This window comes from Equus caballus, chromosome 3, assembly GCF_041296265.1.
Source record: "Equus caballus isolate H_3958 breed thoroughbred chromosome 3, TB-T2T, whole genome shotgun sequence".
In the NCBI taxonomy this organism is placed as follows: Eukaryota; Metazoa; Chordata; class Mammalia; order Perissodactyla; family Equidae; genus Equus; species Equus caballus.
The window spans coordinates 6,163,647-6,179,409 of NC_091686.1; the positions used below are offsets into that span (position 1 = coordinate 6,163,647).

The window sequence follows — 15,763 nt, forward strand, 5'->3', positions numbered from 1 at the left end:
TGTAGTATGTGGATGTGAGTGGTCCACGAAATATCCAGTATGCAAAAAAAAGGATTTTATATTTTCATTTTAATCTATCCGGAAAGCCAAATGCAAGCTGCTAATGAAGATGCCCTAAGGCACAGGTTCTCAAACTCCAGAGTGTTGGTCCTAGGATGTAAAGTCCAAGAGAGCAGCAAGCTTTTTGTCTTGTTTACCTCTGTACTCTCAGAGGCTGGCACAGAGCTCCGCACATGGCAGGCATTCACTAAATAGTTGAGTCCACGAGGCTGATTCAGGGTCTATGGACCCCGAGATGGTTTACAAAATCTTGTATGCATATATGTATATGGAATATCTTTTAGGGAGAGGGTTCATAACTTTTACTATAACTCCTCAAAGGTTGAGAACCACTGCATTTTCCTGTGACATAAGCAGCTAACAGACAAATGCCTGGGAGATCATCTACTTCTTTTGGAAACACTGCTACAGAAAAGGTCAATTTTAGGAACCAAATTACCAAGAAGTTTAAACACAGGACACCTGTGAAAATGATAACCTTTCCCTGATAGGTTATGGTAGCTTTTATAATAATAACAATGATGATGATAAAGGTGTTAGCATTTATTGTTTACTAAAATGTGCTAGGCACTCTTCTAAGTGCTCTGCTTATATGAATTAATTAAATATCTCACAACATCCTTGTGAGGTTGCTACTCAAATGATGCCTACTTTACAAATGAAGACACCAAGACGCAGCTTAGGTAACTTGCCCAAGGTTATACAGCTAAGAGGTAGTTTCCATGTTGTTGATTGTCACAACTGGGAAGGGGGGGCTGTTACTGGGATCTAGAGGCCAGAGATGACGCTAAACATCCTACAATGCACAGGAACCACAACAAAGAATTATCTGGCCCAAAATGTTAATAGTGTGGAGGCTGAGAAACCCTTCACAATGCAGCAATGCTTCTCCAACACCATCTCCTGCCTCCTTGTTCACTATGCTCCATTCACACTGTTCTCCTTTAGGTTCCTCAAGTCCATGGTACCCTTATCTTGCTCAAGGCCTTTGCGTTAGTTGGCTCCTCATTCTTCGGTGCTCAGCTCAAAGGTCACTTCCTCAAAGAGGTGTTCCCTGATCATCCTATGTTAGATATTCTTCCTCCCAATTTCATCATTGCTTATTTCTTTATAGCAATCATCTCTGTCTGCAAATATCTTATTTGTTTGCTAGTTCATTACTAGTTTGTCTTCACTAATAAAGTATAAGCATCTTGAGATTGCTATCAGTCCTGTTAACAGCTGGTCGGGAACAGTGCCTGACACCCGGTGGGCGCCAAAATTAATATTCCTCGAATAAATAAATGAATACCTGGCAGTGAGACTAAAACAGTAAACAAAGTCTCCACCTCTATGGAGTCAACAGGCTATAGAGTAATTAGACAATAAACAACTATAATTAAGCAAACAATAGGCCACACAGGAGGCGGCTTAGGGTTTACCAACCAACTCCTAATCCAAGTCAAACGAGCGAACTGTTTGTGTGACCTTCTACTTGAAGGAGAACTTGGATAAGAACGGTAATTAGCATCAACTCTCAACAGCTAGGGTTTCCGGCTGGGATATAAAATTTCAAACCTGTCCTGGGCGAGGGGATAATGGGGGGACTGTGATTCAGGCCTGACGATGTGGAGGTGTCTCGTGCTGGGCTGCTTTTCACGCGAGCAGGACTCTAGGACGTAGAGCAGACCCCAGGACCCCCGCTCTTGCTGCAGATAGAGGGTTGGCCACCTCCATCCCCCTCTCCACCCCCACAGTACTCACCGACACTCTCTCCCCGCCGCTAGCTACCGTTGCTATAGTGCCCACGCCGTGTCGGGCTGCTGGCCGAGAGGAGCACGGGAAACACGTGGCAGGCCCCGTTGCCTCCTGGGAAATGTAGTTCTCCCCGGATCCTAGCCCGCCAGCTTGAAGCGTAGCGGAATACGCTTGCCCAGCTGTCCGACCTGGGAAATTCCCGTGCTCCAAACCCCGAGGCGCTCTCGGGCGTCGCCGCTGTGCATCCTGGGAGTTGTAGTTCTCGTGACTTGGAGGGCGAATGGCTCCGGGCGGGAGCAGGACTGCAAGAGAACTACATGCAGGAGGCGGGGTCGAGGGCGAGGGATGTACGCGGCTAGCAGTGGCGGAGGCGGCTGAAGCGGCAGCATGAAGAGGACTCCGACCGCCGAGGAACGAGAGCGCGAAGCTAAGGTATGTCGAGCCCTCCGGCGTCTGGGATCTTCCGTGCACTTGTAACTAGGGGCAGGCAACCGGAAGAGCTTGGATGGATGGCGAACGGACGTACGGTCTTAAGCCAAGGGATGACAGGGCCTTGTCAGCAAGGGAGCCAAGAGACATTGAGGGGTATAAATTTGTGCTGCTCAGGATGCAGGCCTAGTCCTGTTGGATCACAAATGAGAATCAAGCCACTCAATTCCTTGTCCTTGGTTAAATTTATAGCTACCCTTGGGACTTAGTTTACCGGACTCTCAGATGGCTGTGATCATACCAATTTTTGAGGACTGAGATTGGCTTAGATGAAATATCTATGTGGTCAGATGTGTTTATTTGGAACAGTTGTCTCAGTGGCAAGCTGATATGTTCTGTGTCTTCAGCTTAGCGGATGCAAATTTTTAATTGCAATCTTATTTTCTTCCTTTATGGTTCTGCCTCTGGTAGTTGCCATTCCGTGGGATGACAATAATAATAGCAGTAGCGATTTTTTTAGCATTTATTACGTGTCAGGCTCTGCATTAAGTTCATAATATTTATATTATTTCATATTCTTATCACAGCAGATTGCAACATAGATATTATACAGATGGAGTATCAACAGTCCTGTTTTACAGATGAAGACTTGAGGCTCAGAAGAATTGAGTGTTTTCCATTCCCTCATTCCCAAAATCAAGTCCTATTGATTTGTCTAAATATATTGGTGGTCTGTCTACTTTTTTCCATGTCCACCACCTTGGACCAAGCTACCATTATCTCTTTAATGGGCTGTTACACTTGTCTCCTTATTGGTCTGTACTCACTCTACACCCTAACACTCCATTGTCCCCTTCTCACCCTCCTCCCACACAACCAGTCTCTTCTCTACGCTGTGGCTGTGATCTTTTCAAAATGCAAATCTAATCCTGCCCCTTTCCTTCCTTCCTCCTCTGCCAACGACCTGTTTAAAAATCTTCCATGGCTTTCTGTTACTCTTAGGATAAAGACAAAACTTCACATGGCCTACAATGTCCTGCATGATCTGGACCCTACTTGCTTCCACAGTCTTATTGGATGTGACAGTCTCTCTGCTCTCTGCCCATCAGCCACTTTGGCCTCCTTAGAAGTCCCTCTTTCCTGTGCGCTATCTGGTTACAGGGCCTTTACACATACTATTTGTTGCCTACTCTATATTAGGCAGATATTGGAAGTGAGGACTAGTGGTAAATAAAACAGACACAGTTCTTGCTTTTATAGAATTTAGAGTCCTACAAGTGAGTTTGCCTTATAGCAATACCTCTATGGATGTAGAATACAAAATCTGCTCTATATTGCCTGAGTTATAGCAAGCTTTCACTAGGGACCTGAAGTTTCCATGCTTGAGTCTATATATGATATGGACAGCATACTGAAGATGGGCACAAAGGGGAAAGATCCTTCTGTGTTGGTCTGCAACGGTGCAAAAAGCAAATGTCATCCAATGGCGTCGTGTGTAATGTCTTTCTCACCTTTTGGGTTTACGTTTAAAGTTACTCGTTTATTCTGTAAAGATTTATTTAGCACCTCTTATTTGCCAGACACTGGGATTATGATTTTGGCTAAGATAGAATCCCTTCACTTTATTTTATTTTATGCACTCAACTTTATTGAGGTATAATTATGTACAACAATTTGTACATTTGTAGTGTACAATTTGATGAGTTTTGACAGATGTATACACTTGTGAAACTACCGCCATAGTTGACATAGAGGACATTTCATTCCCTTCCAGAAATTTCCTCTTGCTGATTTGCAGACAATCTCTTCTCCCACCTTTGTTCCCAAGCAACCACTGATGTGTTTTCTGTCTGTGTGCACTTGATGATGTTCACACAACGACAAAATCACCTAATGATGCATTTCTCAGAATGTTTCCGTGTCATTAAGCAACGCATGACTATAAGCTATTCTTTGTTCTCAAGATTGGCCATTTGTGGAGATTGCATATAAATGGAATCAGACAACATGAGGTTTTTGTGTTTGGCTTCTTTCACCCAGCATAATACTTTTGAGGTTCATCTGTGTTGTAGCATGGATCAGTACTTTGTTCCTTTTTATTACTGAATAGTAGAGTGTTCCAGTGTCTGAATATACCACATTTTGTTTAATCCATTCACTAGTTGATGGGTATTTGGATTGTTACCACTTTTTGGGTATTATGAAAATGCTGCCATGAACATTGACCTTCTATGTGGACATATATTTTCATCTCTCTTCGTAGATACCTAGGAGTGGAATTGCTGGATCTTATGGCAAATCGGTGTTTAGTATTTTAAGAAATGGCTCTACTGTTATGTTCTGAATGTTTGTGTCCCCCAAAATTCTTAAGTTGAAATTATAACCCCTAAGGTGGTAGTATTAGGAGGTAGGGCTTTTTGGATGTGATTAGGTGGTTAGGCATGGAATTAGTGCGCTTATAAAAGAGGCCTTAGAGAGCTCCCTCAGGCCTTCTGCCATGTGAGGACGGAAGAAGAAGCTGGGAGTGTGCAGCCCAGAAGAGGGCCCGCACTAGAACCCAGCCATGCTGGCACCCAGGTCCTGGCCTTCCAGCCTGCAGCACTGTGAGCGATGAATTTCTGCTGTTTATAAGCCACCCAGTCTATGATATTTTGTTATGGTAGCCCGGATGGACTGAGACATCGTTTTCCAACGTGGATGCACCATTTTACATCCCTACCACTGTTGTTGGAGGATAGCCATTTCTTCACATCCTCGTCATCACTTGTTATTGTTTGTCTTTCTGATTGTCCCCATCTTAGTGGCTGTGACATGGTATCTCATTGTGGTTTTGATTTTTGTTTCCCTGATGTCTAATGATCCTGAGCTGCTTCTCACGTGTGTATTGACCACGTATATATCTTCTTTTGTGATGTGTCTGTTCAAATCTTTTGTCCTTTTTTTTGTTGGATTATGTGTTTTCTTAATATTAAATGTTATGAATTCTTTATATTTTCTAGATTTAAGCCCTTTGTCCGTGATATGTATTGTGAACACTGTCTCCCATTCTTTGACTTTACTTAATGGTCTTTTGAAGAGCAAAAGTATTTAAATTTGATAAAGGTCCAATTTATTGATGTTTCTTTTTGTGATTCATGCTTTTTATGTCATATCTCTGAAATCTTTACCTATCCCAAGATCACGAAGATTTCTTTTTTGCTTTTTAAATTAAACTTTATCAATTCTGTAGTGAGTAATTACTCTTGCTTTTCCTTTTCTCTTTGAAATAACTTAGAGTATATTTTGTTCTTGTGATTGCTTATGCTATAGACTTTTATGCAGTTTCCAAGTCTGGAGGGCGAATAAAAAGGTTGGCCTAAATATTACCTAGCTTTCCATGATAACATTCAGTTAATTTGTGTTAGAGCATAAGCGAGCGCCAAAGTGTATACATGCATTTTTAAAATGATTTTTTCTTAGAAGGTCTATAGTGGCATGGTCTAGATTAGGATTCGACAGGCTGAGTTAGAACCACTGCCTCTAAAATTTCCTTGCCGTTGGGATGGAGAGTTGGCACCCTGTGCCTCGGTTTCTCCAGCCAGAAAATAGAGTCAAGAGTAGCTGCTTCTGTGGGTTGCTGTGAGAATCCAGTGTGATTAGTTTTGGACGCTGTGGCAGGGACAGAATAGGTATGGCCTTGATTGGTTTGGTTGCCTTAAGGACCCTCTGCTGGCACAACTCTGCCCCTTAGGTTTTTTTTTCCCCAGATGAGGAACCTGGTTAAGTGCCAAGTAGTGTATCAACACTGAGGACGTGGGTCAATATGGCAGATTTGGTGCCATGGAACTGGCTGCCTTTCCATGGAAGGTAGCTAATTAAGCAAGTACCAACAGTAGAGTGGTGCCTTTTATTGTGGGAGCAGGACCTCGTAGCAAGAAGGATCTGATGTGGTATGGAGCTCATGGAATTCCTTCCTCAGGAAGATCCATTTAAGCTGGTCTGGGGGTCATGGAGTTCCCTCCTAAGATCTCTTTAAGGGCGTATCCTTATGAGCGGCTCGGGACTCCTTTAGAGGTTGTGCAGCAATATTAGACCTGTTCTTGAGTTGTGAGCTGAAAAGACGTGGATGTTGAATTCCAGGTTAGCTTCACAGGTTCTTATGCTGGCTTGGGTGAGATCGTATTTTTAAAAAATATTGAATATAGAACTAGTTTAAACTTATTACTCAGAGGGTTATACACTTAATAGGAACATCATAATTTTAAGTGATGTACATTTTTATCAGTGAAGGAATATATCCAGAATAGATAAACTTGCTGTTTCAAATAAAAATCATGAAAACTCTTCTGTTTTTGGTGACAGTTGTCTCAATATTATTCAAGAAGGTAAATATTAAGTTATGAGGCCTAATGAGTTATAAATATAATAACAAAATAAGAGGAAGTTTGTTGTTTATGTGTGTAGCCACTCGGTCTTTTTACCTCATTTTATTTTTTGCAGTTTGACATTTTAGTGAGTTTCTGAGAAGCTTCTTTTGGTCCTTACCTTCTGCCTGGGTCATCCTGGATTATTTCACCAGTTTATCCGATGGCAATTTAGGAAACTAAATGTAGGACGTTTTTGGTGGTGGGCCAATGATCATGGGGTTTAAAAAATTAAAACTTCACCTGACAGATTCTACTGTTTTTTTCCCCCCAAGTCCATCTTTATCTTTTATTTGATCTCTCTTTTAGCGTACGGGTCAGCTTTTAATCCCCATTTAGTAGTTTTGATTGCCTTCTCTAGATAGAAGAAGGGGTAGTTTATTTGTTCATAGTTTCCAAACCACTTTAAATACCTTCTTTGAAAATTAACCAGCCAGACCATTGAGTCACAGTGAGTTCTTGTTACTTTCTGTTATTTCCAGGTCTGTTTCTTACCATCTTAGTGTTGGTTTTGAAAAATAAATTTACCATTAGAAAAAAGTCTTAAGACCCTTTAAACAACCATCAGCTTCTTTGAAGACAGCATCGGTGTCTAATTCATCCTTCTGTTTCTCCACTGTACATAGCGGAGTGTCTTGCATGTGAGAGACATTTGTAAGTGTCTGTTGAAGAAGGATGGATGGTTAGAGCCTGCAGTCTGATACATGTTACGTGTGACCCTTAGTAATGATCATACTGGCTCCTTGGCTGCTGATTGGATTTATTGTGGCTCAGTTTAACAGTACAGCTTTTGGTGTTTAGACTGGATGCTTCAAGAAAGTAGAGACCATGTCTTTTCAGTTTTGTTATCACCATTCTGTCCCCGGTACTGCCAGGGACATAGTAAATTTTCCATGAATATTTATCAAATGAATGAATGAATTCCTAAGGGCGTCACCTGTTATTGGTCATTAGGCTTTCTATTGAGAGATGGAACTGGAACCTGAAAGAAATGATGGAAAATGGTTAAATACTTTATGGATTTGAAATTACTTAACATACCATAGATATAGGTATTAATTTTGAGAAACAAGACTCTTCTCTTCAGCATACGCTTCAGCAACAGTCAACAATTGTTTTCTAGAGTTCACTTTCAAATTTAAAATGCTAGTTTGCCCTCCAGGTTTAGTGTATTTTGTTGTTAGTTTATTATAGTAGATTTCTTTTTTTTTTTTGAGGAAGATTAGCCCTGAGCTAATGTCTGCCACCAATCCTCCTCTTTTTGCTGAGGAAGATTGGCCCTGAGCTAACATCTGTGCCCATCTTCCTCTACTTTTTTATATTTGGGACACCTGCCACAGCATGGCTTGATAAGCGGTATGTAGGTCCATGCCTGGGATCTGAACCGGCGAACCCCAGCTCCCGAAGCAGACTGTGTGAACTTAACACTATGCCCCCGGGCTGGCCCTTATTATAGTAGATTTCTTGATAAAGTATATTTACAATGTGACTTTCTAACTTGTAGAAGAAAAGAACTTTATAGTAGAGATGGTACTTTTGGAACCTTAAAAACAAAAGGCTCAGTTTAGAGAAGGTGAATTTAAAGTTCTGCTAACCTCATTCACTTAACCTTCTGTTATAAACTGATTTGTGTTATTTTACCAAATTGTCTCCCCAGTTGATTTTCCACTATAAGCTAGGGGGAATCTTGGATTGGGTCAGGATGTGTTCAGGAGATTAAGATTTGCATTGGGAGGAACTTGCTTCCAAACGTTTGTCCTTGGCATAATGTTTCTCTGCAAGACCCGCGCATGTGTGAAAGCTAGGCCTTGAGTAGGTGCTGTAGGCTTTCATTTTTGTTTATGCTCCCAGCATCTGTCCTGTTGCCGTGTGGATTGTTTATTTGCTGTGTAGTTTTGGAAATGACCTGCTTGTAAAGTGACCATGCCTTCTTTTATGTTAAAGAACTGCCAAATAAATAAGTGATAGTCGAACCTTTACAGCTGGTGGAAACCAAGTAGAAAACTCAGTTTGTAGGACCAAATTATGTTGCATCTGGTCTGAGGAGGAGATTGGTTGCCAGTACATGAGTGTTTTCATACCTGTGATCAGAAAATTCAGAGCTCTGATTTCTGCATTAGCCCTAAGTCTGCCTTTTAGCATCTTCATTTAGTGACTGGTTCACTCAAGGCTGAGCCTCAAGGGCCAGCATTTCTCCAGTAGTAATATAAAATGGGCTGATGTGGCAACCTCAGCTCACTCTGCTGAATTGGGCATGATTAAAGTCTCAAGGCTGCATTAATATAGATTTTCTATTTCTATGTACAGCGGCCCATTATCTCACGGTTTTCCAGTTTGCCATTTTTTGAAAACAGAGATGGAAAATTTTGCTGATGAATTTTTCTTTCCTGTCAGCATGAACATTCTGTTTTTTTTTTTTTTGCTTGAGACCAGCACCGGGCAAATGAATGCAAACATTACAGTTTATGTGGACTCCAGCCTGTTGTCATGTCAGTCTTGTTATTTAGGTAAGTAGTGTGCAATTTTTCGCCGAATCAGCAGCCAATATGCTGCGAGCAATTTTTGTTTTAGTCACATTATTGGCTGGTAACACTATTAATGAGACAATAATTGGGAAGTCGTAGTCATTGTTCTCCTAACACATAATCCTTGTGTTGGAATCAGCCAGGCAGAGGAGTTGCATATGCAGACGGAAAAGGAGCAAAGGATGAGTAGCCAGTGTCCAGCTTTTCAATTCATCAGACTCCTGCTGCTTAAATTGCCCCAGCTGTTAATGCTGGAACCTTTACAGTAATGGACTCAGCAAATGAAGGAGAACGAAGACACGCACACTTTATTACCAGAGGGGCAATTTTCTCTTCATCTGTAATAGCAGCAGTGCCTCATATTGATCAGACCATCAAGATACTAATCCTCTGTAAAATTACTTGTTATAACTGAAAATGTGTTAATCCAAATCAGTCTGTGTCCTGACTGTCTACTTACTATTGAATACAGACTATTAGATGGTTTATTTTTCATGATTTAAAGCCTTTGCTCTGAAAATGGTTGGCGGTTCCCTCGCAACACTGAGTGCTTAATCTTAGCTATAGCCCAGGGTTGTCTTTGTTTTAAACAGAACATCACCCACTTAATTAAGGAGTGAGTGTCTGTCTTGCTGTCTGAGTTATGTTGGTGTTTTATGTACCTCTGGATTTATTAAGCATCTTGTTTTACATTCAGTCTGTGGTTTGTGCTGTAAATAAAAATAGTCCCATCTTGCACGTATTAGAAATTTGCAGGTAGCAAATGTCAATAAGTACCAGGGATGTAAGGTTCTTTGATTTATATTTCAGGCACTGGGTTGTGCTTTGTTGATTGAACCCAAAGGCAGGATGCATCCTGGTGTCTTCTGTGTAGCAGATGTGTTTTTGCATCATTGTCTGAGAAAGTTTATGGTTATTTCTGCATCCTTGGTTCAGTAGATTGCTTTTTAGACAATGAGGCATATCTACTCTCCCCCTTATGTTTTGTGAGGAATGACTACCGCTAAGGTATTATTATATTATAAAAAGACCTGTTAAATACCGAGTTCTGTCTTCCTTAATATTTAGAATTTTAGGAATTATTCCTTAAAATTTCTATTTTTTTCTATTATAGTCTCTATATACGTTATGTGTTTATTTGTATACAGTCTCAGACACCCTCTTGGCAATATTTAATTTATTCTAAAATATTGTCATTGCTCAAAGCATTCCTGTGGCGTGCTCCATAGAGTTCATTCAGAAATACTTTATTAGTCCTCTTTGTGTGCCAGGAATTGTGTTAGGGGCTGGAGACTCAAGGATGAATAAGATGTTCTCTTTGCCATTGAAGACCTCAGCTCAATAGGAAGATAGACATGTGAACAAATAATTACGATAATGTGGGATAGTAAATGTTAAAATCCACCAGTTATGGGCGAATAGCAAAATCAGCCTCATTGATTTTTCTTGCTGTGTTACCCAAAGCAGAATTGTGCAGTTTAATCACACTTTGAGACTTGCATCTGAATGATTCCTAGCTGTTTGAAAGAAATCGCATCTTTCCTCAGGAGAGACTGACTTACTGCCCCCTGGGGACAGTCAGAGGAAGGATTGCCGCAAATGATATCATCAGGGACCACATCTTTGGATGTGTATAGAGTTTCCCACGGAGACTACTTTAAAGGGGATAGTGCTTATTTGATTGTTTATGTTCTGGCATTTATATTGTAACTCAGTCTTGTTGCTTTAGAGTATAGTTTATCAGGAGAGACTGGTGATCAAGAACATGGATTTGGAGCCAGGCTGCCTTGTTCTTCCCCTGGCTCCCCTACTTGCCTGCTGAGCGATCTTGGGCAAGTTGCAAATCTCCTTGAGCCTCAATGTTCATCTGTAAAATGGGGATAGTAATAGTTGTGAGGATTGAATGGCTTAATATATGTAAAGCAGTTAGAATAGTGATGGGCATATGCATATAAGTGCTGTATGTGTAAGCATATATATGACTGTAGGTAATGACATTTTTTTCACATGTAGTTTGTGAAAGTCCATTTTGTAAATGTATGACTGCAATATGTGTGGCATATGAGATGGTGAAACATTTCTTATTTAAAATATTATTTTTTCCTGATCACATGATAATTTGTGATTTAGAAAAATTTAAAAATACAGAAAAATAGCAAGCAGGGAAAAAAAAGTCTCCTATAATCCTCCAGAGATAATCACTGTGTTACTGTATTGGCTTATTTCTTAGAATATTATTATTATGCCTATTATATGTACAATATATACAATATCCCAATTTTATCTAAAATATTTGATACATATTTATAAAGATACATTTTAAACAAAAATTGGAATCATAATGTGCATATTTTATACTCTGCACTTTTTCACTTACAGTATCCAGTATATTGTGATTATTTTTTTGTGCCATTATAATTGTATAGTATTTCATCATATGGATTTTTTTCCCGCTGTTATAAATTTTCCTTCAGTGACTATTCTTGCACATAAATCTCTGGTATTTTCCATAGGGTAAATTAAAAGAAGGCGAATTGTCAGGTTAACATTTGTAAAGATGGTTTGTCTGGTTGATGCCAGTTTTCACTCTAACAAGCAATGCATGAGAATGCATATTTGGTCGATCCTCTCCAACACTGGGAATTATCATAAAATAAAAATATTTTCCAATTTGGAAGAGATGAAGTAGGAGCTCATTGTAGAACTAATTTATGTTTTCTTAATTACTAAAAATATGATTGAATTCCCGCCTACTGCTTTTATTGGACAACTATAATTCTTTTGTGATTTGTTTATTCATGTAGCCTTTATTTGCTTATGTATGTTTGTCATTCCTTGTTGATTTGTAAGAAAACTTCATAGATTAGGGACGTTATTATTTGTTAATTGTGTGATGAAAATATTTTTCATAGTTTGTTTATTGCCTTTTACTTTTGTATTTTTATTATTCAAAAATTTTCCTTAATTTATTTATAGGGAAACTTTTCCCACCTAATTATCAGATTAATGGTAAATTATATGTTCTCCTTTTATTATATGTTTTAATTTTTTTCATGTAGTTCTTGGAGTGCATCTAGAATTTAGATGATTTAGTATCATCTGTATGATATGGAGTAGATATCTGACTTTTTCCTCCCAAATGGTTAACCAGTGAGCCGTGCTGCATTTATTGGGTAATTTGAATGCCGAAATACTCAGACCAGTTTTTTCTTCTGTTTCTTTTGTTTTGTCTATTACTCTTGACACACCATTTTTTTTTTAAACATTGGCACCTGAGCTAACAACTGTTGCCAATCTTTTTTTTTTTCCTGCTTTTTCTCCCCAAATCCCCCCAGTACATAGTTGTATATTCCAGTTGTGGGTCCTTCTAGTTGTGTTATGTGGGACACCGCCTCAGCATGGCTTGACGGTCGGTGCCATGTCCACGCCCAGGATCCAAACTGGCGAAACCCTGGGCCACTGAAGCGGAGCCTGTGAACTTAACCACTTGGCCATGGGGCTGGCCCCTTGACACACCATTTTAATTACCAGAGTCTTATGATACCTTTTGGTATCTGGCAGTTCAGGGCCTCCATGATTATTTTTGTTTTCAGAAGTTCCTTGGCTCTTCTCTACACTGAGAAGACAAACTTAAAATTTTTTCTAGATAAACTTAAAAATCACTTTTTCAAGGTCTCCTGTATACTCCAACACTTTTGTATTTTAATTGTTATTGTATTAAATTTATAACTTAATTTGGAAAGAACTGAAATATTTGTGGTAAATATTTTTTCTCATTCAACAGTGTTATCTGTGTTTACATTTATCTAAGCTTCCTTTAATGACCCTCAGGAGGTTGTGTAATTTTATTCAATTAGGTGTTATTTATTACCTTTTGGGTTTATTCCTGGGTATTTTACATATTTGATTACTATTTTTGGTTACTGTTGCAAATGGAGGATATTTCTAAATTATATTTTTTAACTGGTACATGAGAAAGCTTTGTGTGTGTGTCTGAGTGTGTTATTTTTGTAATTGACCACAATACAGAATGCATCCTTATTCGAATTTTTTTGCTTGATTTTCTTGGGTTTTCTAGGTGTATACTAGGCAGATAATTTAATCATCTGCAAATATAATTTGGTCCTGCCTCTTTCAGTAATTATACTCTCCTTTTTTTTCTTGTGTTGTTACATTGTCTAGAACCTGTAAATAGTGGTGATAGTGGATAGTTGTGCCTTTAATAGTTATGCTTTGGGATTCTAGTATTTAAGTATAATGATAGTTGCTGGCAATAATCTTTGATTCTTGGTTTAGTTTTTTTCCCATGGACTGAAGTTGGATTTTTATTGAGTATTTTTTTGATTTATTTAGATAGTGATGTCTTTACTTTGTCTACTGGTAGAATATAATCTATTAATATGGTTTCTAATATGGTTCCTTGGGAGAACTCCTACTTGGTCGCATTATGTTGGCCTTTTAATGAACTGCTGAATTCGACCTTTTACTCTTTCAATTAGGAAAGTGAGATGGTCTGTAGCAGGGATTATCAAGGAAGCTAGAGGGTGGCACCCCCCGAGGAGTGTATCAGAATCTTCAGTGAGACCTGTTTAGTATACATGTAAGGTCATAATTCAAACTACAGTTAGGAAAACTTATAAAACCTCTTTTGGCTGATGAGGATAAACTAAGAATAGAGGGGGGTAAAATGGGTAAAAATATTGAGAAACATTACATTCCTTTTTGTGCTTTCCTTTGTCAAGTTTCGGTATCATAGATAAACCTGTGTCATAACATGAATTGCACCATTTTCCTCCTGTAGTGCTCGAGAACTGGAAGTTTGAACTAAATTACTTGTGAAACTCTTCATGTGATGTTGGGGAAGATAATTTTTGAATAACTTTTCAAATACCTTTTCTACTTATTGGTCTGTTTGGTTTTCTTCTTCTAGAGTAAATTTTGGTCATTATGTTTTCTCAGAAATTGAGGTTTCAGATTTGTGGCATGGCATTGAACATAATGTTCTCTGGTTTACAAGATAGATTTGTGCAGTTTTATAATTAAAAAATTCCATATGCATCTTTTATGTCTACTTTTTTTTTTTGAGGAAGATTAGCCCTGAGCTAACTACTGCCAGTCCTCCTCTTTTTGCTGAGGAAGACTGGCCCTGCTAACATCCATGCCCATTGTCCTCAACTTTATACGTGGGACACCTACCACAGCATGGTGTGCCAAGCGGTGCCATGTCCGCACCTGGGTCCGAACTGGCAAACCCCGGGCCGCCGAGAAGCGGAACGTGTGAACTTAACTGCTGCACCACCGGGCCGGCCCCCTATGTCTGCTTTTTACTATAACTTTCTATAATCATGTAGTCTCTTCAAAAATTGGTTATATTTGCCTGTGGTCTATTTTTTTTAAAACTATCTGTTGAATTTGTTTATGTTAATTCATGAATTTCTACTTTTATCTTTGTTTCCTTCCTTCTGTTATGCTTAAACTTTGTTTTTATTTTGCTAAGTTCTTGAGATGAATACTTACTTCAGTTTATTTTTGTGCTTTTTTAATGTGGAAAGGATTTCAAAATCTTAAAAATAATTTTCTCTTCTGTGTTCCCATAGCAATTTGTGCATGTTTTTGTGGCACTCATCATTCAGTATTGTGATGATTTTTTGTTAATCTATTCCTTCCTTCGTTATGCAGACTATATGTTATTTATCTTGTACTCCAGTGCATGCAGAGTCTTGAACACAGGAGACACTAAATGATGTTTCTTGAATGAATAGCAGCCCCCGCTTTACACACACGCGCACACACACCCTCCCCACACAGGTATTAACCAAATCCAAAACTTTTCATCGTGTCATGTAGACTTCTAGAGGTTTTTATTACAGGAGGTAGCTGCTGTGGTGCAAGGAGCATGTCACTGGTAGTTAGCAGGCTAAAATTCTAGTCTTCCATCTGTCACTTACTAGGCATTACCTGGTATGAGTCCCTCAATCTCTGTGAGGTTTCCTCATCTGGAAAGTGGGGATGATCATCAGCTCCCCTCCCAGCTTCATCTGAGATGTTGTCAAAAAGATAATGAATGTGAAAGAACTTTGAACACTAAAAATATTATATAGATATAATGAGGTTTTAAATAGAAGGCTTTTAGTATTCTTATCTTATCCACCACTACACTACCCTTACTCCCCAAGATGGAAATCCTTCAGTTCTTTGGAGCAGAAACTATTAAAATATACATATATATATACATAGTTATGCTGTGTCTTCTTGAGGTCTAGCACAGAACTTTGTTCACAGATATACAATGAATGTTTGTTGATTGAATGTTTTCTGAGACTCACTTTTCAAACATGTTACTCTGTGATCTTTAAGTATACTAAGATCTAGGAGCCCTGCACCCAACCGGGGAATTTCTAGTTCCTATGAAGAAAAAAGCTTCCAGTTTACTGAGGTGACCTAGACAACGATTTCCCACACAGCCAGTGAAATGGCCGTGCGCTGCTTGAGAAGGTAGACCTTTGGATTCAGTCCCATTGCCTCTGCAGAAGAAAGGTGGAGAGTTGTACTCTGTTCCCCAAATACAGACTATAAATTAATGACATAAAATTGATAAAAATTCTTTTC

General features: G+C 39.1%; 2 protein-coding genes across 3 annotated transcripts in view; one reads left to right on the plus strand and one right to left on the minus strand.

Moving 5' to 3' along the window:
• Positions 1-2,040, minus strand: part of RPGRIP1L (RPGRIP1 like) — a 99,251-nt gene extending 97,211 nt beyond the window's left edge. The window contains exon 1 of the mRNA XM_005608265.4: positions 1,804-2,040. The gene's annotated coding sequence lies outside the window, so the exon portion shown is untranslated. The remainder of the gene's footprint in view (positions 1-1,803) is intronic.
• FTO (FTO alpha-ketoglutarate dependent dioxygenase) overlaps positions 1,686-15,763 on the plus strand; it is a 348,533-nt gene continuing 334,455 nt past the window's right edge. The window contains exon 1 of one of the 2 annotated variants that reach the window (XM_005608264.4): positions 1,686-2,229. In XM_005608264.4, coding sequence (XP_005608321.2) covers positions 2,185-2,229 — 45 coding nt within the window. In that variant the 5' untranslated portion in view covers positions 1,686-2,184. The remainder of the gene's footprint in view (positions 2,230-15,763) is intronic. The other variant, XM_023636997.2, reaches the window with a different exon arrangement.